Genomic DNA, 21,946 nt, shown 5'->3' with positions numbered 1-21,946 from the left:
TATGGCAAACATACAGTATATGCCCAGCCAGCATGCCCAAAAGATCTAACTTTGCCCATCATGCCTGGAATGTTGCATAATATACCGATCACTCATTTCCTTGTCATGACTTATGTATAAATGTATAACTACAGCTACAGTATTATGCAGTCACTTACAGTGGGTAACAGCAAATCTTTATAACTTACTCTTCTCCAATTTTATATGCAACTGATTGCAATATTTTTCTCTTGTTAAAATTTCAAACCTTGTAAAAAATCTTTCCTTGACTTAGTGGCACTATATAACGTGCCAAGTAAACATCTCAGCATCTTCCAAGGTTGTCTTGGGCTGAAGAAGCTTGAGGGTAAGGATAAGAGATTGATAAGAGATTGTATGCAGTGTTTAATTTCTACTGTATATTAAATTAATATATATATATGCATACTTAAAGGGACTTTTAATACATCACTTACATCATTTTACCTCTTTCCAACAGTGTAAATGTTATTTTTTTAATATCATATTGTGTATTTTTAGGCACATTGCATACTAATCTTCAGTTACTTGTCTTCCATATTAATGGTATGGTTATAGATGATGGATTTTTTTTTTTTTTTGTATTCGTTTTTGTAGCTGCTTTAGAAGACTGTCTTCTCCCATGAACAATTTCTGTTATATTTGCTGTTTTAACCTCTTATTGACAAATCTCAATGCCTGAACCCAGTTTTTAACTCAGACATGTATTAGTAAAACTTTACACATCTTTGCAAATACTTAATGCATCTAGGTGAATTATACCTTGTTTTATTTTTCATGACAAATCAGACCCTCCATTTGCTGGCAAGTGGTAAAGGATATCCTTTTTTTTTTTTTTTAATATCAAAAGGAGTATTTTTCTTTCCATTAACATGACTTACCACCAAAGAACAACCCAGAAACAATAGTCCATTTTTGTGCTGACCCTGACTCTAACCTAGATCAAACCCTGATCTAGCTATTTTATGAATAGTTTATTATTATTTTTTTAATATAGACTTTTTTTTGTTCACATTCTTCTCCTCTATATCATGAGGATCATATGATTAGGAGCCCACCCTGATCATGCTATGCAGCATGCTCCCAGCACGAACACAGTTACGCACATACGCTATATTACTAAAAGTATTGGGACGCCTGCTTTTACACGCACATGAATTTTATGGCATCCCAGTCTTAGTCCGTAGGGTTTAATATTGAGTTGGCCCACCCATTGCAGCTATTACAGCTTCAACTCTTCTGGAAAGGCTGTCCACAAGGTTTAGGAGTGCGTCTATGGCAATGTTTGACCATTATCGGGTTGAGGACAGAACTCTATCAAGTTCCTCCACTCAAAACTTGCTCATCCATGTCTTTATGAACCTTGCTTTGTGCACTGGTCCAATTTGGTGGAGAGGGGATTATGGTGTGGGGTCGTTTTCCAGGGGTTGGGCTTGGCCCCTTAGTTTCAGTGAAAATAACTCTCAAAGGCGTCAACATACAAAGAGATTTTGGACAATTTCATGCTCCCAACCTTGTGGGAACAGTTTGGGGTTGGCCCCTTCCTGGTCCAACATGACTGCGCACCAGTGCACAAAGCAAGGTCCATAAAGCTAACGGGTTAAAGCCTTTTTTACTTTTTTCACCTCCTGCCCCAAAGACACAGTATAAAATAAAATGCAAAGCAGAGCAATATTCCCAAAACAGGTTTACCCATTGGAAGATTTTCCTTCAACTGAAAATGAAAGGTTTAGTTGCCTTAGCTGCAGTGTTTCCTCTACTAAAGGTTACTTGCTTGGCCTTAGAGGAACTCACTACATTGCCATCAAGAAATATCTAATCATCATTTCATGCTTTGGCTCAGTTGCTCCTACAAACTTATATTTTTATGGATATAAATGTATAAAGGAAAAATATGTACAGCTCTAAGTTTTGCTAAAGCAATACTAGAATACTCACACAATGCTTGTGTAAGAAGGTTGCTACCTGTTGTGACCTAGGGAACTGTCTACTTTATAAAGGGTGACCACCATATAAATATTCATCTATCAAATTCAGATTAGCAAGGGATAGCAGAACACATTGGCTCAAACTTAGATATTTGAAGAAATATCAATACATTTTACACACATAGATTTATGAATGAACCTTAGGAAAATATCAACGGGTCAGCTTACCCAAGTAATATTTTAGCTATAAGTAGAGTATAGTGGATATGATCAGCCCCTGGCTGCTTATATGTCATGGATACTCCAGCATTGAGAGCTCCCCGACACAATTCCCAATTCTTGTCCTGTTAGCTTGGGAGGTTCGGGTGTCCCACCTTTGTATCTCATAGTTCCTCTTGTTATACTTTCCATATTTTAAAATCAAAGAAATTCCAGAAACGATGGTGGGAGCCACTCATGGGCACAGTAGGTGTGCAGATCCAGGTTTTTAGCACAGAGATCTCACCAATAGATTGTTAGATGATTCCATTTTTGCATAAAAAGCACCTAATCCCTTTCTATCCTTGGACGCAGTGTTGTGTGTAGAGTGGGGCACACATGCTCCATTGTGAATTAGTTGTGTTCAAATAGATAATGCTAATTTTCCAATCGCACACATTCCTGGAACAGGCTCAGAAGTAGCGGGCGCTACAGCAACATCCAGCTGGAGACTGGAAACATCACAGGTCAGTGTAGATATTTGCCAGCACACCACGGATCATCAAATGTCGTCTGAGAAGTTTTTATTGAGGAATAATCATATCACAAAAGAAAGAAATACAATGTTTCGGAGCAGCACAGGACCCCTTTGTCAGGCATGGGATGTGTGTTGTGATCTTTCTTCAATACAAACTTCGAGGATGACATTTGATGATCCGTGGTGTGCTGGTAAATACACTATATTGTCAAAAGTATTGGGACACCTGCCTTTACACGCACATGAACTTTAATGACATCCCAGTCTTAGTCCGTAGGGTTCAATATTTAGTTGGCCCACCCTTTGCAGCTATAACAGCTTCAACTCTTCTGGAAAGGCTGTCCACAAGGTTTAGGAGTGTGTCTATGGGAATGTTTGACCATTCTTCCAAAAGCGCATTTGTGAGGTCAGGCACTGATGTGGATGAGAGGGCCTGGCTTGCAGTCTACGTTCAAATTCATCCCAAAGGTTTTCTATCAGGTTGAGGTCAGGCCAGTCAAGTTCCTCCACCCCAAACTCGCTCATCCATGTCTTTATTGACCTTGCTTTGTGCATTGGTCCAAATCATTTGGTGGAGGGGGGATTATGGTGTGGGGTTGCTTTTCGGGGGTTGGGCACTCAGGGAACTCTTAAGGCATTAGCATACCAAGACATTTTGGACAATTTCATGCGCCCATTTTTGTGGGAACAGTTTGCGGATGGCCCCTTCCTGTTCCAACATGACTGTGCACCAGTGCACAAAGCAAGATCCATAAAGACATGGATGAGAGAGTTTGGGGTGGAGGAACTTGACTGGCCTGCACAGAGTCAGGGGTTTGGCACTCAGGGAACTCTTAAGACATTAGCATACCAAGACATTTTGGACAATTTCATGCAGCCATTTTTGCGGGAACAGTCTGGGGATGGCCCCTTCCTGTTCCAACATGACTACGCACCAGTGCACAAAGCAAGGTCCATAAAGACATGGATGAGAGAGTTTGAGGTGGAGGAACTTGACTGGCCTGCACAGAGTCAGGGATGAGATAGAGCGGGGAATGCGAGCCAGGCCTCGTCCAACATCAGTGCCTGACCTCACAAATGCGCTTCTGGAAGAATGGTCAAACATTCCCATAGAGACACTGCTAAACCTTGTGGACAACCTTCCCAGAAGAGTTGAAGCTGTTATAGCTGCAAAGGGTGGGCCAACTCAATATTGAACCCTACGGACTAAGACTGGTATTCCATTAAAGTTCATGTGCAGGCAGGCGTCCCAATACTTTTGAAAATATAGTGTATATATATATATATATATATATATATATATATATATATATATATATATATATATATATATATATATATATATATAGACCAGTGGGAAACAGAGGAACATTTCACTGTCAATATTGGCAAATGACTGAAGTAGGCAAACCCCATGTCTTATCATATATTTTCCCTGGATAGTCAAAACTAACATTGTATATAAATGCACAGTATATAAGAACAAATCACATTTGTTTTTAATTGCTATTATTCACTCTTTGCCAGATGGTGTCGGCTAATATGGATATATCTAAAACTGGGTACAACCAGTATTTGGTGAAAAGGGCAGTCTATGCTGAAACAAACTTTCAGGAGGAACATGAAAAGAAAGAAATTATCCCCAAAAAAATTAGTGAAAGATTGCAAAACAGCTGCAGGTATGCTTTTATTTCAATGATTTACAAAGTAAATTAAAAGTAAGTCCACTTAAAACTGAAATGTATTTTTATGGAATCTGGAGAGTTAAAATGGAGTTCCAGTCAAAGCTCTAGAAAATTTGACAGTGTTTCCTTACTGAACATTTATACATTTTATCTTCCCAAAGAAAAAATCTCCCACTACTCACAACCATGCCTTATTCACGTCATCAGTTTTCGGCAGTGCCTATCTTTGTGAGCGACTATTTTCAAGCATTAAGCACACGAAAGGCAAAGTTAGAACCAAAATATCTGATGAGCACCTTGAGAATTAATAGAATTGCTACTCTATCCATCGAATCAGATAATGATGATGGGTTAGTTAATCAAAAACAGTGTCGTGTTGAAGTGGGTGTTGAAGTGACCACCGGCTGGAACCGTGAACAATCAGAGCATGAAATTTCATCAGCACACCATGGGTCTCCAACATTGGGTCCAAAGCTTTATTCAGCGATCACATCATTACAGCAAACAGCAATGTTTCGGAGACATGCCGGACCCCTTCATCAAGCATGTGATGATGAAGGGGTCCTGCATGGCTTGGAAAAATTGCTGTTGGCTATAACGATGTGATTGCTGAATAAAGATTTGGACCCAATTTTGGAGACCCATGGTATGCTGATCACATTTCTCGCTCTGATTGCTCTACATTATCGATATCAGTGACAACAATTCCGTTTACTTTCAGTGCTCACTGTGCCTGATATAAATTAAATCTCCTGAAGAAGCCAATTACCAAGGCGAAACATGTAGAGATGAAATCAGTCCACACTTGTATTAGTACTGTAATATCAATATCTATTTTTTGTATGTCTGTTTTTATAGCTTGAATACATTTTTACTTTTTACAAATCATCTTGTTCTAATTTACGCACCTTAAAAATCCCAAATACTTTTTAAAATTTCTAATTATTTTTCAAGGGATGTGGTGCTTTATTTTTTAGATGATAGGATACTTTCTCTCTATCTCAGTAACAGTTAATTTGTGATCTGCCTGACTTTTTCTGTTCATCCACTATCCTTATTGTTAGTGTATTTTATGTTTGGTCCAAGACAATTCCTCTTCTTCCAATGTGGCCCAGGAAGGTCAAAAGGTTGGACACTTCTGTTCTAGGTCTTATTTTCCCAAAGTGTAAATTACAAAATGCTTTTGCTCACTTTTATATTTATGTCATGCCCTTATATATACACACCATATTCACGCCTGGCAGTTTATTGACACTTGAGGTGTATATTATAGATGAAATCCAGGCAAAAAGCTATGTGCACAGATAAAGTACATATACATCTAATATTGAGTGGGTCCCCCTTTATCCACCAAAATTGCCCCTCTTATTGCCAAAACAGCCTTGATCGATCTAGGAATGGATGCCACTAGAACTCTGAAAGTATGTTGTGGTATCTGGCACCAAGCCGTCAGTAGCAGATCCTTTAGGTCCTGTAGGTTGTGAGGTGAGGACTCCATGGATCAGACTTGTCTTTCCAGCACATCCCACAGATACTCGAATGACTTGAGATCTGGAGAACTTAGAGACCATAGTCAACACCTCAAATGTGTTGTGTCCCTCAAACCATTCTTGAACCATTTTTGCAGTGTGGCAGGGTGCATAATCCTGCTGAAAGAGGTCACTGCCATCAGAGAATACTGTTCCAATTAAGGGGTATACTTGCTCACCAACAAAGTTAAAGCGACTCTAAAGGTAAAATGAAAAGAAAAATAACAAACATGTATATCCTTACCTGCTCTTTGCAATTATATTGCACAGAGCGGCTGCAGACCTCCTCTTCTTGCCTCTTCTTGTGTCCCCTGCCGGCGCTCCTGGCTCCTCTCTGTCCAGTGCCCCCATGGGAGGCTGCTTCCCATGGAGGCACTCATGCGTGCTCGCTCTTGAGCCCTGCTGCTGCATCCATTGACACAGAGAGCCGGACTTGGCCCCGCCACCTGCTCCCTCATCATCACTGGCTTTGATTGATAGCACTGGGAGCCTATGGCTCCCGGTGTCCCAGCAAAGCCAGCGAGACCTTAAAGTGAGGGGAGAGAAGAGCTGCAGACGTGCACAGTGCTGGATCGAATGAGAGCTCAGGTAAGTAAAGGGGGGGGATGCTGATGCCTAAACATTTTTACTTTAATGCAATGTATTAAGTTAAAAAATGTTTTGGCTTTACAACCACTTTAAGGTGGGTGATATGAGTCAAGTAGCATCCACATGAATGGCAGGACTCAAGGATTGCCAGCAGAACATTGCCCAAAACATCACACTGCCTCTGCCAGCTTGCTTTTTTCCCATAGTGTATCCTGGTGCCATCTCTTCCCCAGGTAAGCAATGCACACGCACCCAACAATCCACATGATGTAAAACAAAATGTAATTCATTGTACCAGGCCACTTCTTCCATTGCTCTGTGGTCCAGTTTTGATGTTCATGTGCCCATTGTAGGCACTTTAGGCTAAGGACACGGGTCAGCATGAGCACCCTGACCAGTCTTCCACTACGCAGCCCCATACACAACATACTGCGATGCCCATTTTTTCTGCTTTCAGCACATCAACTTTGTGGACAACATGTTTACTTGCTGTCTAATATATCTCACCAACTTTCAGATGCCATTGTGATAATTGTTATTATTCAATTAACTTGTCAGTTTGTGAATGTGTGCAAAGTGGTGCGGTGCCAGTGAAGACACAGGGTCCAGTTGCAATAAGCAGAACTTGTATTGAGAAGAACGTTTAATGATAGAAACAGCCCAGTGGGAAGGCGCCCAACTGTGAACACTCACAGTATGTCTACTCAAAGTAGAATTGAGCATATGTCACAGGGGGTGGCATGCAGCCTGGCCAGTCTGCATTCAAGTGGAAGGATTCCAAGAAGGAAGGCATACTCATCAGGAACCTCTCCCTACTGTTAGTCACTTTCCCTGGCAGACAGGAGATCTGTCCCCAACCTTTCCACTTGCAAAAATGTGTGCCAAACCCAGGAGCCAGGGTCTTAAATGGACTCTGCCAGACCCAAGATGGCCGCAGACTCACATGGGTGGCCAGCAACCAACTGGGTTGCTGCCCAAGTGACCCAGGAACCACAGAGTACCCATGTTCCTCTTGGCTTCCTCTCCTTCTGTGATGCCGCTATGATTGAGCACCACCTGCAGTGGAGAAAAAAGACCGCACCTGCCTACAAGTGGTAATAAAGTTTTGGCTGATTGGTGTATGTGAGCTGTTTTACCTGCCAAAGGATTTGTACACATTTCTGCCACACAAAGAGTTTCACATTTCTGCCACACTGTTTAAAGAGTACAGTGGTGTCATTTGTCCACCTCCAGCCTGCTGACAGGACAGTGAAGGAGAAGCAGCAAGCTGATTAGGTCATGTCACTGCTCACTCTGCTTTCTCTTCCTATCGGCATGTTCTAAGTCAACACATTTGCATTTGCACCTGATTAGCTCCCAGTGCTACTCCCCCTGCTAGTAAGATCTTTGCTGTACAGGATATTTAAAGAAGCTGACTGATACCAAGTCCTCATGTACTTACTGTACATTGGTTGAAGAAAAAAAAATGAAAAACAAATATAATATATAAAAATACACACTATATTGCCAAAATTATTAGGACGCCTACCTTTACACACATGAACTTTAAAGGCATCCCAGTCTTATGCCCCGTACACACGGTCGGATTTTCCGATGGAAAATGTCCGATCGGAGCGTGTTGTCGGAAATTCCGACCGTGTGTGGGCTCCATCGGACATTTTCCATCGGATTTTCCGACAAACAAAGTTGGAGAGCAGGAGATAAAATTTTCCAACAACAAAATCCGTTGTCGGAAATTCCGATCGTGTGTACACAAATCTGACAGACAAAGTGCCACGCATGCTCAGAATAAATAAAGAGATGAAAGCTATTGGCCACTGCCCCGTTTATAGTCCCGACGTACGTGTTTTACGTCACCGCGTTTAGAACGATCGGATTTTCCGACAACTTTGAGTGACCGTGTGTATGCAAGACAAGTTTGAGCCAACATCCGTCAGAAAAAATCCTAGGATTTTGTTGTCGGAATGTCCGATCAATGTCCGACCGTGTGTACGGGGCATAAGTCCGTAGGGTTCAATATTGAGTTGGCCCACCCTTTGCTGCTATAACAGCTTCAACTCTTCTGGGAAGGCTGTCCACAAGGTTTAGGAGTGTGTCTATGTTTGACCATTCTTCCAGAAGTGCATTTGTAAGGTCAGGCACTGATGTGGACGAGAAGGCCTGGCTCACATTCTCCTCTCTAATTCATCTCAAAGGTGTTCTATTGGGTTGAGGTCAGGACTCAGTGCAGCCCAGTCAAGTTCTTCCACCCCAAACTCACTCATCCATGTCTTTATGGACCTTTATTCTCCGGATCAACTTTACCTATAAATGTCAGTACCCAGTTATATTATGTACATTTAGGAAATAATGCAGACCTTTTTTAAAGCAATCCATTGAGCTGGCCAGAACCACCTCTGGAGGGAGTCTATTCCACATTTTCACAGCTCTTACTGTGAAGAAACCTTTCCATATTACTTCCTTTTTAATGCCCTGCAAAGTAAAAAGATAATGTGCTAGTATGCATCACATACTAGCACATTATGTGCCACTTACCTGCAAATGAAGCCCGCACTGGAGGCCGCATCCATGTTCGCCCCTCTTCCTTCCGGGGCCGTGGACTCCGGCTCTGTGACTGTCCGGAGTCGCATGATATCATGACTTGCGCACGCAAGCCCCCAGTCACGACACTCGCTAGTGAAGAAACTGCACAGTTTCTTCACAGCGCATGTTCCGATGACATCAATGTGAATATCCCTTAAACGGTGCACAGTTAGTAGATATTTACTGTACCCTTTGGTAAGCCTTATTATAGGCTTACCTAAAAGTACAATTTACCCATGGAGGTTTACAACCCTTTTAAATCTCTTCTCCTCTAGATATAAAGTGTGTCCCCTTGCCCTCTGTGATGACCTTAAAGTGAATAACTCAACAAGTTCACTATTTGGACCCCTTATATATTTGTACATGTTGTTCATATCCCCCCTCAATCACCTCTTCTCAAGTGAGAATAAATTCAGTTCCTCTAATCTTTCCTCATAGCTGAACTCCTTCATGCCTCTTATCAGTTTGGTTCCCCTTCTCTGCACTTTCTCCAGTTCCCCGATATCCTTTTTGAGAACTGGTGCCCAAAACTGAACTGTATATTCCATAGAATGCATTAAGATAAAAAACCTTCTGCCTTTACAATCACTTTAAGGCAAAGTCCCTGTGAAGCAGCCAGTTGGTAGGCAGTTCTTAGCGCTAAACCTTCAGCCAACTAATGGTGGGGACCAGTTCTTAAAGTGGTGCATGTGAGTGCAGTCCCTTTAAACTTTGCATGCAGTGATAGAAACCACTAAGCAGATAGACAGTCTCTCCATAGTCTCTTTCTCTGCTAGCAGTAGTAAACCAATTGCAGAAGTTGCCTCTCACCAGTCCCAGGGATAAAGCAAACCTCAGTCCAGATCCCCAGCTGTCGGCAACCTTGGCAGCTCTGCACCTGGGTGACTTTGGTCACAGCACCCAGGTTATTGGCACTCTGGTTCACAGTCTGAGGCCACAGATTTATAGCAGGCAGGTATGTGCGCAAGAACAGTGCTGTACATTCTCTGGTCTCCTCGCAACAAGAGGAAATTTTCCAGTCTATAGCTCCTTTCTCCTTCACCTAACAATCCCTTCCTTGCAATTGTAGTCCACTGGTCCATGGACTATATATTATATATAATATATATTATAGCAGGATTCCTCTTCTGAGCTACATCTCCCACAGTTTGGTGTGGCCTACACTAAAGTCTCTTGAGCTCCTTCTGCTGGTAGTCCCTTCCTTGCAATTGTAGTCCACTGGTCCTTGGACTTTTATAGCAGGATTCCTCTTCTGAGCTACATCTCCCACAGTTCCATGTGGCCTACACTAAAGTCTCTTGAGCTTCCTCTGCTGGTAGTCCTCCCCTACTGGATGGAGTTGGACAGGGTTACTTCATTTGGCATGATATTTGGGTGGGAGCACAGAGAGTAACTGCAGCATGGTGTCCTAAATAGCTCTCTCTCTAGTCAAGCAACTGGATACATCAGTCTTACATAAAAGACACAAGTCCATCTAGTTCAACCATAAAAAAAAATTAAAAAATAAATAAAAATATCATACAATCCCATATACCCAATCCTATACCCACAGTTGATCCAGAGGAAGGTGGAAAAAAAACCCAGAAAAGCATGATCCAGTTTGCTACAGCAGGGGAAAAAATTCCTTCCTGATCCCAGAGAGGCAATCAGATTTTCCCTGGATCAACTTTACCTATAAATGTTAGTACCCAGTTATATTATGTACATTTAGGAAAGTATCCAGGCCTTTCTTAAAGCAATCTACTGAGCTGGCCAGAACCACCTCTGGAGGGAGTCTATTCCACATTTTCACAGCTCTTTCTGTGAAGAAACCTTTCCGTATTTGGAGATGAAATCTCTTTTCGTCTAGGCGTAAAGAGTACCTCCTTGTCCTCAGTGTTAACCGTAAAGTGAATAACTCAACACCAAGTTGACTATATGGACCCCTTATATATTTATACATGGTGATCGAATCCCCCCTTATTCTCCTCTTCTCAAGAGAGAATAAATTCAGTTCCTCTAATCTTTCCTCATAGCTGAGCTCCCCCATGCCTCTTATCAGTTTGGTTGCCCTTCTCTGCACTTTCTCCATTTCCCCGATATCCTTTTTGAGAACTGGTGCCCAAAACTGAACTGCATATTCCAGATGAGGTCTTACTAATGATTTGAACAGGGGCAAAATGATATCTCTCTCTCTAAAGTCCATATATTTCCTAATACAAGAAAGGACTTTGCTCGCTTTGGAAACCACAGCTTGGCATTGCATGTTATTATTGAGCTTATGATCTACCAAAACCCCCAGATCTTTCTCAACCATTGATTCCCCCAGTTGTACTCCCCCTAGTATGTATGATGCATGCATATTCTTAGCCCCCAAGTGCATAACTTTACATTTCTCAACATTAAACCTCATCTGCCACATAGTTTCCCAATTAGACAGTGCATTGAGGTCGGCTTGTAAGTTGGAGATATCCAGTAAGGACGTTATTCCACTGCATAGCTTGGTGTCATCTGCAAACACTGAAATTATACTTTTTATCTCAGACCCTATATCATTTATAAAGATATTAAAAAATAGGGGTCCCAGCACTGAACCTTGGGGTCTGTCTAAGTATAGATCTATGTTTTCCCCAAGCATGCATAAATTCACTTAGGGCACGTTTACACTTTTTGGCTCCCTCTGCAGAGCAATCCATGGTGGATTGCTTTTTAGAAAGTGTTTAACAGGTGGTAAGGAGCCATAATGCCGCCCTCTCACTGCTTGTTTTAACCCTTTAAAAGCCAAACCATGGCAACCGTGTACATTTCAGTGGAATGATTCCCATTCAGCAGGCAGCACTGCCCTCCAAATGCGAGGGGGGATAACTTGTGCCATGGCATGTGTACACCTTTGTAAACTGGCTGTGCAGCTTGATGGGGAGAGGTTGGAAGGCAGTAAAAATGCAAAACAACTATGTGTTTTTACCATCCCCATCCCCTAGTGTAAACGAGCCCTTAGGCTTCATGCATACTGGGAGTTTAGCCCCGTTGCATAAGCCTGCAAGCAGTTGGTGTTTTAGTGTCCTCAAGGAGGACAGGTGTACCATCCACACCTGATGCAAACAGGTTGTCAAAGTCTATGGCAAGCTGCGGCTTGATGAGGCTGAACACTGTGCCGAGTGGTACCGAAGTTTGGGGCTCTGTGCGTTCAGGTACAAAAGATCCGTAAATGCAGATTTAAAACAGCAGGTGGGTTGCACTGCAGCAAATGGCAGCTTCCTTGGCTGAAAAGGATAGGAGGGTTTAGTTCCGCTTTAAATCAAAGGGGTTTAGTTCCGCTTTAAATCAAAGGGGTTTAGTTCTGCTTTAAATCAAAGGGGTTTAGTTCCGCTTTAAATCAAAGGGGTTTAGTTCCACTTTAACTTCAGTTTACATCAGTTTGCACACCTGTCTTCATTTTGGTTCAATTACATTTATATCAGTAAGCAAAAAGTTTCCTGACCTCCTTATGGCAATTTGGGGTCAGTGGTAGTTATTTTGCCACTGTAATGGCACTGTAATTTTCCATTGAAAAGAAGAGTATATAAGGAATGAGGATAAAACATTTTAGTGTTTCTCAAGTTAGTTTCCATGCATTTGTTTGTTTTTTTTGCAATAAAAATAATATAGCAAACTCATTGAAGAAAAGAATGTTGGTAAGGAAGGAATTAACTGCGTTAATGGATAACTGAAGTGCTTATAAAGCTGCTTATTGGCTATCATATAGCCATTATAGAGTAACAAACAAGTATAGAAAAAGATAGTTTGTTTTAAATCACCTGACCATATAACTGTCTTTGTCTATGCATAGAGGTTAGGTCATTACATAAAAAGACACAAAAGTTTCCACAACAGCGAATAGTTTGAGGCAATTCTAAGCACTGTAGCCAGTTAGTCTTATTTCTCTGACGATGTTCCGTTAGGGAATTGCTTAAACTCAGGCATAATGTTTATACTTTATTTGCACTAACATGTTTACCAATACGTTTGTCAAGATATGTCCTGTACATTCCTCTTTAGCGAGACTCAGGGCTTTTTTTCAGCAGGAACTAGGGGGAACTCAGTTCCACCACCTCTGGCTCAGGTCTTCTGCTCCCTGCTCACCACTATCACTTGGTAACATTGAAGTCCAGCTTCTGTGTTTACAAGTGATAGCTTATCTCCCAGTAGCTCCCACAGGTCAGTTCTCCTGCGCAGATCCCACTGAGTGCCGGACAGGGACAAGGGAGATACAGAACAGGTGCCCAGGGTTCAGTGCAGTCATGGGCAGGAGAGGGTGCGTGGTAGACTGCACCCTCTGTGGTCTCCATTTTTTCCCTGGTGACCAGTTGTTAATGCTCCTACTGCATGATCTCCCTTGCAAGTGACTGTAGTATAGTATAGTATAGTATGCTGGGAGGTACTACAGCCGGATAGGTGTTTCAGCTTAATATTGCAACAAAGGTAAGACATATGACAGATGGTGGAGCTTTTAAGGAGGGGGGAGAAAATGAGGGCAGTGGAGGGAGGGGGTTGTATGCAGAGGGAAGAGCTACTATTTGATGCCATTTGGCAGATATGTGTGTGTGGCGGGCATGGTTGAGTTCCTGCACCTATTCTCTGAGAAAAAAAGCCCTGGCGAGACTCAATCCTTTTTGTTCTTTTCCTTTGCTAAAGTAGTGGCTGTGTCCGCAATGCTATGACTTTCTGTATAATCCTTTTATAAAAAAAAAACACTTAAAAAAAAAAAAAAAAAAAAAGTTATTTATGACATACAAAGTTAGAATAACTTTGGGGCCAGATTTTACAGACACACTAGGCACTGTCTATATAGACTAGACCAGTGGTCTCCATATTGCAGCCCTCTGCTCACCTTTATGCAGCCTTTGGGGCACTTTTCCTCCCACTGTTACAAGACACTATTCCTCCCACTGACACCAACAATGGGGCATGATTCCTGCTACTGACACCAACAATGAGGCATGATTCCTGCTACTGACACCAACAACGGGGCATGATTCCTGCTACTGACATCAATAATGATGCATGATTAGAACAAGTAAACCGCGCTAAAATATGAGTCCAATTAACAATCAGTGAAATAAAGTTCAATTGAAATCCAGAACAAAACGGTAAATTCTATGTGATGAGGTGAAGAAAAATAAATAGAAGATAACTGTGTGGTGAACTGCTTACCAGAACGTAAGCCAAGTCAGACAGATGGCTTAAAACCCAGCCCAGGCCTTTAGGAGCGCTCCAAAGTGGGCAGAATCCCTCGCGCTCATGCAGCAGAACGGGTCCACATAGGGTTTAATCAGATAAAAATACAAAGACCATAGCGTGATACTGACATAAAAATATTAAATCAAAAAGGAAAAAAAATAGTGTTCACACAAATAATCATGAAAATCATAAATGCACCCTGAATGCGTAGCAAATACAGGGACGTGAAAAATAGTGACATGCAACATGCAATGAATAGTGTCCTTGGAAATGAGATGTAAAGCACCAAGTATATCTGTTTACCAGAAAATAACGTTGGACAAGCAGACAAAAAAGCCAAAAACAGAAAAAACACCCGGTGCACAGACACAAGAGGCCGCTTACCAGATGGTAAACTAGTGAGGATATAATCAGCGGTAGGCTTACTGCCTCTGTGTAACCCAGAGTATAAACTTGATTGGACCCATAGGGGTTCCTGCTCACCAGAAGATTGACTGGAAATAGCCCAAAACGAAACCTTGGCGGAGTCACCGCGATCCCGTCCTGGCAGGCTCTTCACAGGCTCAAATATGCATATGTGTTCAAAGAGGAGAAGCAGCCAATAGTGTAATAACGTTACGACTCCAATTTATTAAAAAGCAAACACTTACATTTAAAAAACGAAAAACAGCAATGCCGGCCGGCACTCAGACAGCTCCCGTCCACAACAGGGCAACGTGGTGACGTCAGCACGTCCCTCCCAGACGCGTTTCATCACAGGTTGACGTTCTCAATGGGGATTGCAATGGGGATTGCTGCTACTGACATCAATAATGGGGCATGATTCCTGCTACTGACATCAATAACGGGGCACTATTCCCCCCACTGACTCCAATGATGGGACACTATTCCTTTCACTGATACCAATGATGGGTCACCATTCCTCCCACTGATACCAATGATGGGGCACTATTCCTCCCACTGATACTAATGATGGGGCACCATTCCTCCTACTAATACCAATGATGGACCACTATTCCTCGCACTGAGATCAGTGATGGGACACTATTCCTCCCACTGACTCTAATGATGGGATACTAATCCTCCCACTGATAACAATGATGGGGCACTATTCCTCCTACCAATGCCAATGATGGAGCATCATTGCTCCCACTGACACCAATGATGGGGCACTATTCCTCCCATTGACATCTATGATGGGGCACTATTCCTTCCACTGATACCAATAATGGGACAGTATTACTCCCACTGAAATCAGTAATGGGACACTATTCTTTCCACTGATTCAAATAACGGAGCACTATTCCTCCCACTGACACCAACGACGGGGTGCTATTCCTCCCCCTAATATAAAAGAAGCATTGTTTACTCCCATGGACACCAGGAAAATTTCTACTGACAACGATCACAGTCCGCCCCCCGAAAGTACGAAGGACAGTAAACTAGCCTTTTATTTAGAAAGTTTGGAGACCCCTGCACTAGACCAACCATTCTCATCTAGGGTTCCTCCAGAGGTTGCTAGGGGTTCCTTGAGCTGTGGCTGGTAACTTTACATTTGGTGATGCTTGCATAATTCTAGGACCAACAATACTTGAAAAAGCCAGAAGAATGACACCAATTATCTTTTTTTAGCTGTCTGTAAAGGTTGTATTTTTCCTACTGACCATCGATGTAAAGGATCATGGACTTATGGTTAGTTGGTTTTAGTAAAGGTTCCTTTGAGACCTGAAAATTAATTTAGGGGTTCCACTCAATTAATAAAATGGAGAGTTGCTGGACTGGACTATTGCGAGGGTGCCGCATTCAGAACTTTTCTTTTCACTTTTATAAACTCTCCTCCACTGTGCTCCCTTCATTTGTTATACGGAGATTTAGAGAGTAGGCATACTAGTGGAGAACGAACAAATGAAGAGAGGACACAGACGTGGCATTGGGTCAGAGGAAGACAGTGGACACATCTGAGGAATTGGGACAGAGAGATAAAGAGAAAGCACAGCAGTGCAAGTGCGATAGTAAGGTAGAAAGTGGACTAAGCCTTGGAGATAGTTGGAAAACAATGGATCATCAATCCACTTTGTTAGTGAATAAGTGAATGAATATATAAAAATATAAACCATATAAACATGTATAGTGAAATACAAATGTGAACTAAAATAGGTTAATAGTCCATCAAATATGCATTACTCGTATGCAACGGTGAAAAATGAAAAGTCCATATGTGAACAATATAAATGAATCAATTTAATCAATTTAAACTGAATTCTTGTTGTATGAAGGCAAAGTGCTTGATCCACCACCAAATGTGAAGACTGGCCGCTTACCAGAAACTCATGACCCCCCACTACAGAGGGTCAGAGTAAGCTGTTTATGTGTTATTCCGGGTCTCCACCGAAGGACCGAACACTTAGCACTGGTATGGGACAACAAGGGTCTTGGTATCGTAATGGAGGTGTTCACACTTGCAGGAATTGGGACATCGAGCTCTCAACAAAGTGGATGTCAGAAAGCGATGTACATTCTTACATGGAGGAGTCTTATACAACAGGTCTTGGAGATAGTTGGTATGTGTGTGTGTGATAGTTCTGGGCCAAATAAGAGTGGGATCTTTGTACTTTTGGAAATGAAACCAGATTTGGTCCTTCAAAGGGTCTTGTTTCAACTTTCTGTACACTAGCTCTGATGAAGGGGGAGGCACGTCCCCCGAAACGCTTTGGCTTCCCTTGATACGATTTGTCAACAAAAAATTGGACTGAAACTTCTGAAGTGTCTTGAAACCTTTGTACAAGGCAATCCTCAACATTCACCTCAAGGCCTTGGAGAAGGAACAGAACTGTAGAGAGTAAGCAGAGCATAGGAGAGGGGACAGAGAAGTAGAGAATGGGTAGAACAGTGGAGAAAGGGGAAAAAGAGGTAAAGAAAGGGCACAACAGTGAAGATAGAATAAAAGTAAGAGAACGGTCACAGAGGAGGAGAGGGTCAAAAAGGTAGAGAGAGTGCTCAGCAGTGGAGAGCGAACAGAGAGATTAGTGGGCACTGCAGTGCACAAGGGAAAGAGAGGTGAGTAGTGGCCACAATATGGGAGAGGGTGCAGAGAGATAGATAGAGGACAAATCAAAGGAGAGTGGAGAGAGTAATAGATGGTACAGCAGAGAACATGGTGTAGCCAGGAGCTGGATATCTTTTTATTTCTGCAGTCAGAAGATGCTGTGTGGCGTTGTTTCAGAGGAAGCTGTTTTCCTCTAGTGTTCCAGTGTGGGATGTCCTGATACTTTCTAAATCAGAGACAAGACTGAGCAAAGCATCTTGGGACATGTAGTCCATACGGATAGGATTCACCCTCTGGCTGAATTATGTGAAACTACAACTACCAGCTGGCTGATTGAGAAGAGCAGACTGCTGGGAGGAACTATAAGAGAACAGGCTTGGGGCCTGGCGTGTTCTCTTGGGAACAGTGTGGATCTGCATACAGGGAATCTGTTACAGGGTGAGTTGCAGCTGTTTTGTGGCCTGCTCTGGTGGATTTACCCAGCGGATATCTGGAAGCTCCCCTTCACTGTCCGGCGGGAGCCTGGAGGCCGCTCCTATTCTATCCGCCCTGCAGGGATATCAGATCCACGTGAACCGTGGTGAGGCGGAGGCCGGAGGTCATCCCTTGAGCCACATTCCTGAGAGATCATCATCTTCGTCATCCTCATCATCCTCTGTTACAGTGTGGTGAACGGGCAATAGCCCCGTCTGATAGACACTGTGTATAGACATCATTGTTTCCTGCACCCATTACCCTCTTTAGTCTAAAGATCTGTTCCAGCATATCATAGACACTATACACAGACATCTTTGCCATCCATTGTTCTGCTGTTGCTTATAGTTCCACAGAGTTTAACATCTTTATGACAGTGATCACTGTGAATTCAATTACAGTTCTGATTTGCACATGAATATTGTCTCCTGATTATACACCATCTATTTGAACAGCTATTCTGCTTTAATAATCAATATTCTTTGCATGCAATTAAACACCTGAGAGCTAGCTGAAGATTAAACGGATTGCCACACAGCAACACTTGACTACTTTCACTTCCCTCCCCACTTGCTGAAGCTGTTAAAGCTGCATTTCACCAATAACTCTCTGTAAGAGCAGGTTGAATTGTGCTACAGTTACTGTTTGCTGAAGTTGTATTTGTTTATCTGTTGTTTTCCTATTCTTATGTGACAGAGCAGTAGAGAGGGGTCTGACACTCATAAGAGTCATTCTTCTGCTCTTCTGTAGCCCACTAATATAGACATTATATACACTTATTTCTTGTATAGGAAATATAGTGTGCATTGTTGAATATTTGAATCACAAAGGTGATAGTTATTTTGCTACCAATATTATTCTTTGTAGGACAACCTTTTTTGGGATTAAATTCAGGTTTGTTCTCTGATTCTTTCTGCGTTCATCTTATTAAGTAAACTATTCCTGATTTACCTAATTCTGGTGTATTTTCTTATTGCTGCTGTTATTTAAAGGAAAATGTTTGAACCCAGGGTATCAGAGATGGCAGAGGACTCACAGGGTCAGGGCAACCAGAGGGGTATTGATTTATCTTGTGACCCTCAAGAGGGCAGCGCTACAGTGGCAAAGAACAGTAGTGAGTGGGCAAGCAGTGGAGAGAAGCAAAAATAGGAAGAGACAGGGCACAACAGTGTAAACAGAATGAGAGGTCACAGAAGTAGAGATGCAACAGAGAGGCAGAGAAAGAGGACACAGTAGGGGAAAGAGGACAGGGAGGTACAGTGGGCACAACAGTAGAGAGGGAGTGGAGATATAGAGAGAGGGCACAGCAGTGGAGTGCGGACAGTGAGGTAGAGAGTGGATACAGCCAGGGCAATTTTTAAGGCAGGGCAAAAGGGGCAGCTGCCCTGGGCCCTGTCATTGTTGTGGGGCCCAAAGCAGCTGCCTCATACTTGCCAACTATCCTGGTTTAAATTCCCTTGTCCCTTGAGGTTTTAGTCCTGTGCTGTGTCCCAATATCTCAGTGTGAAGAGCTGCTACTAATGCTGCCCAGCTCATGCCCTATTGTTGAGTACAGATGACTCACCTGCAGACCCTGTGTTTACATGTAAATTACCGGCATTCATGTGTAAATAGTAGCAGCATTCATATGTAAATAGCGGCGACTGGCGGCATTGATATGTATATCATGCCCCCCTGAGGTCATATCCACAGTAATCTCTAGCAACCAATCAACAAGCAGAAATCATGTGCTGTAACCTCTAGCAACTAATCAGTGAGCCGTAATGTGTGCTCTAACCTCTAGCAACCAGTCAGTGAGCGATAATGATACACTGTAACCTCTGGCAACCAATCGCAATAGCTGCCTGATCTGATTCAGTAAACTGATTTTGAGTCTAGCTGCTATTTACTGTATGTCTCAGAGCAGGTGGAGAGCAAAACTGCATGGGGGGGGGCAAAAAAAGTTTTGCCCAGGGTCCAATCAATATTAAAGACGGCCCTGGATACAGCACAACAAAAGCGTAGAGATAGTGTACAGCAGTGAAGCGGAGACAAAGAGATAAAGATTGGACAATAGAGTGAAGAGATCTCAAAGAGGTTGAGAAGAGCTGTGTAGGGAGAGACAAAGTTGGCAACGTAGAGAAAATAGAACAAAATGGTGGAGTGTGAGAAAAGCTATGCAGAGAGATAAAGAGTGGCCAGACCAGTAGAGAGGTGACAGAGAGGTAAAGTGTAGATAGAACAGTAGTGATGGGACAGAGAGGTAGCAGATGGGCACAGCAGTAGAGGCAAAACAGAAAGGTACAGAGAGGGTATATAAAGGTATAACAATGTAGATGGGACAGAGAGGTAGTAACTGGGCAGAGCAGTGGACAGAAAACACAGAGAGTGGTCCCAGAGGTGCATAAGGGACAGCAAGTTATAGAGTGGGCAGAGCAGTGGAGAAACTGCAAAATAATAGAGAGAAAGCAGAGAAAAGTTACAACAGAGAAGGGAAAACAGAAAGGTAGAGAGAGGGTCCAGCACTAGAGAGGGGGCAGAGAGTTAGAAAGTGGGCAAAGCAGTGGAGAGTGAACATAGAGACAGAGAGTAGTCAGAGGACTAGATCATTGACAGAGAGTTAAAGAGTGAACAGAGCAGTGGAGAGGGAACAAAAAAAGAGAATATACAGCCATAAAGAAGAGATAGGGAGGTAGAGAGATAGAAAACCAGTAGAGAGAGCACAGGAAGGAAGAAAGTGATCACAGCAATGGAGAGGGGACAGACAATTAGAAAGCGGGCATAGCAGTGGAGAGGGAACAGAGAGATAGAGAGTAGTGGAGAATAGTAGAAAGGGAACAGACACTTAAGACCTGGTACACACTAATAGTTTTTTCCAGCCGGAGCCGCTTTACTAACGTCGAACTGAGCTGTTGTGTTCTGACAGGGGGGGGCGGCCCCCCTGCCAGAACGCTCCAGTCAGCGCTCTCACCTATTGGCTGAGAGAGATGATCGGGACCTAGTTAACTGCTGGTTTTCCAGCATGCTCGTCTGACAGTTTGGTCGGCTTCTGTCGGACAAGCTGCCATACACACAGGTCAAACGTGGGTTGAACTGGCCGAGGTCTCCCGATATTCGGCTAGGCATTCATAGGGAGTGGACAGGGCAGTGGAGAAGGGACAAAGAATTAAGAAGTGGACAGAGCAGTGGAGAGAGGACAAAGAATTAAGAAGTGGACAGAGCTGTGGAGAGAGGACAAAGAATTAAGAAGTGGACAGAGCAGTGGAGAGAGGACAAAGAATTAAGAAGTGGACAGAGCTGTGGAGAGAGGACAAAGAATTAAGAAGTGGACAGAGCTGTGGAGAGAGGACAAAGAATTAAGAAGTGGACAGAGCAGTGGAGAGAGGACAAAGAATTAAGAAGTGGACAGAGCTGTGGAGAGAGGACAAAGAATTAAGAAGTGGACAGAGCTGTGGAGAGAGGACAAAGAATTAAGAAGTGGACAGAGCTGTGGAGAGAGGACAAAGAATTAAGAAGTGTGTTATGGAAATGATTAAGAGCTCCAATCGAGCCCAAGGTTGTCTGCTGCTGTCTCTAATTTGAAAAGTGTTGATATGCATGCATATAAAAGTAAACACTCTGAGACACGCTCAGCAGCATTACTGTTACACTTCTAATTTATTCAAGGCGGTGTTAATGTTTTATACACACAAATACGTCATTGCTATGTTAGTCTAATAGGTACATCTCATTGGTTAAGAAGATAAAGAAGATGGAGAATTTTCATAACGAGGTTTGGCTGTCTTTGGTCTTATCTTCAGTTCCGCGTTCTTCTGATGTGTGGGATGTAGGGGGTACCCGCCATCTTGAGAAAATATAGGAACAGAGCAAACCTGTATACTTATATAATGAGTAAGGAGAAAAATATGTATGCACATGAGAAAATAGACATTTTCAGATTACTATTATTATTATCTACATCACATTCCTTCACAATCCCCCCTAAAATGACTATTTTCTCTTTTCTGTCCCTAATACTAAAGGTCCCACTTTGGCCTGGCCCTTCTCCTCAGCAACTCTTTTAGGCTGTATATAGAATTGGGCAGCAACTGTTCACTTCCCTCCTCAATACAGCTGGAGAGGTGCAGTCAGGCGCTATCTATCCCTAAAACCCTAAAGGATTGTGAGATTATGGACAGGGA

General features: G+C 42.7%; 1 protein-coding gene across 1 annotated transcript in view; it reads left to right on the top strand.

The window, feature by feature from the left end:
* The first annotated feature begins 225 nt into the window (after positions 1 to 225).
* The window catches only part of LOC141106414 (pendrin-like), a 134,308-nt gene continuing 112,587 nt past the window's right edge, over positions 226 to 21,946 (top strand). The window contains exons 1-2 of the mRNA XM_073597183.1: positions 226 to 346; positions 4,210 to 4,361. Of these exons, the coding sequence (XP_073453284.1) occupies positions 4,210 to 4,361 (152 nt within the window). The 5' untranslated portion in view covers positions 226 to 346. The remainder of the gene's footprint in view (positions 347 to 4,209; positions 4,362 to 21,946) is intronic.

This window comes from Aquarana catesbeiana, linkage group LG08 (assembly GCF_042186555.1).
Source record: "Aquarana catesbeiana isolate 2022-GZ linkage group LG08, ASM4218655v1, whole genome shotgun sequence".
In the NCBI taxonomy this organism is placed as follows: domain Eukaryota; kingdom Metazoa; phylum Chordata; class Amphibia; order Anura; family Ranidae; genus Aquarana; species Aquarana catesbeiana.
The sequence above is the reverse complement of the archived record's forward strand: the minus strand, read 5'-3'. Positions and strand labels throughout refer to the sequence as shown.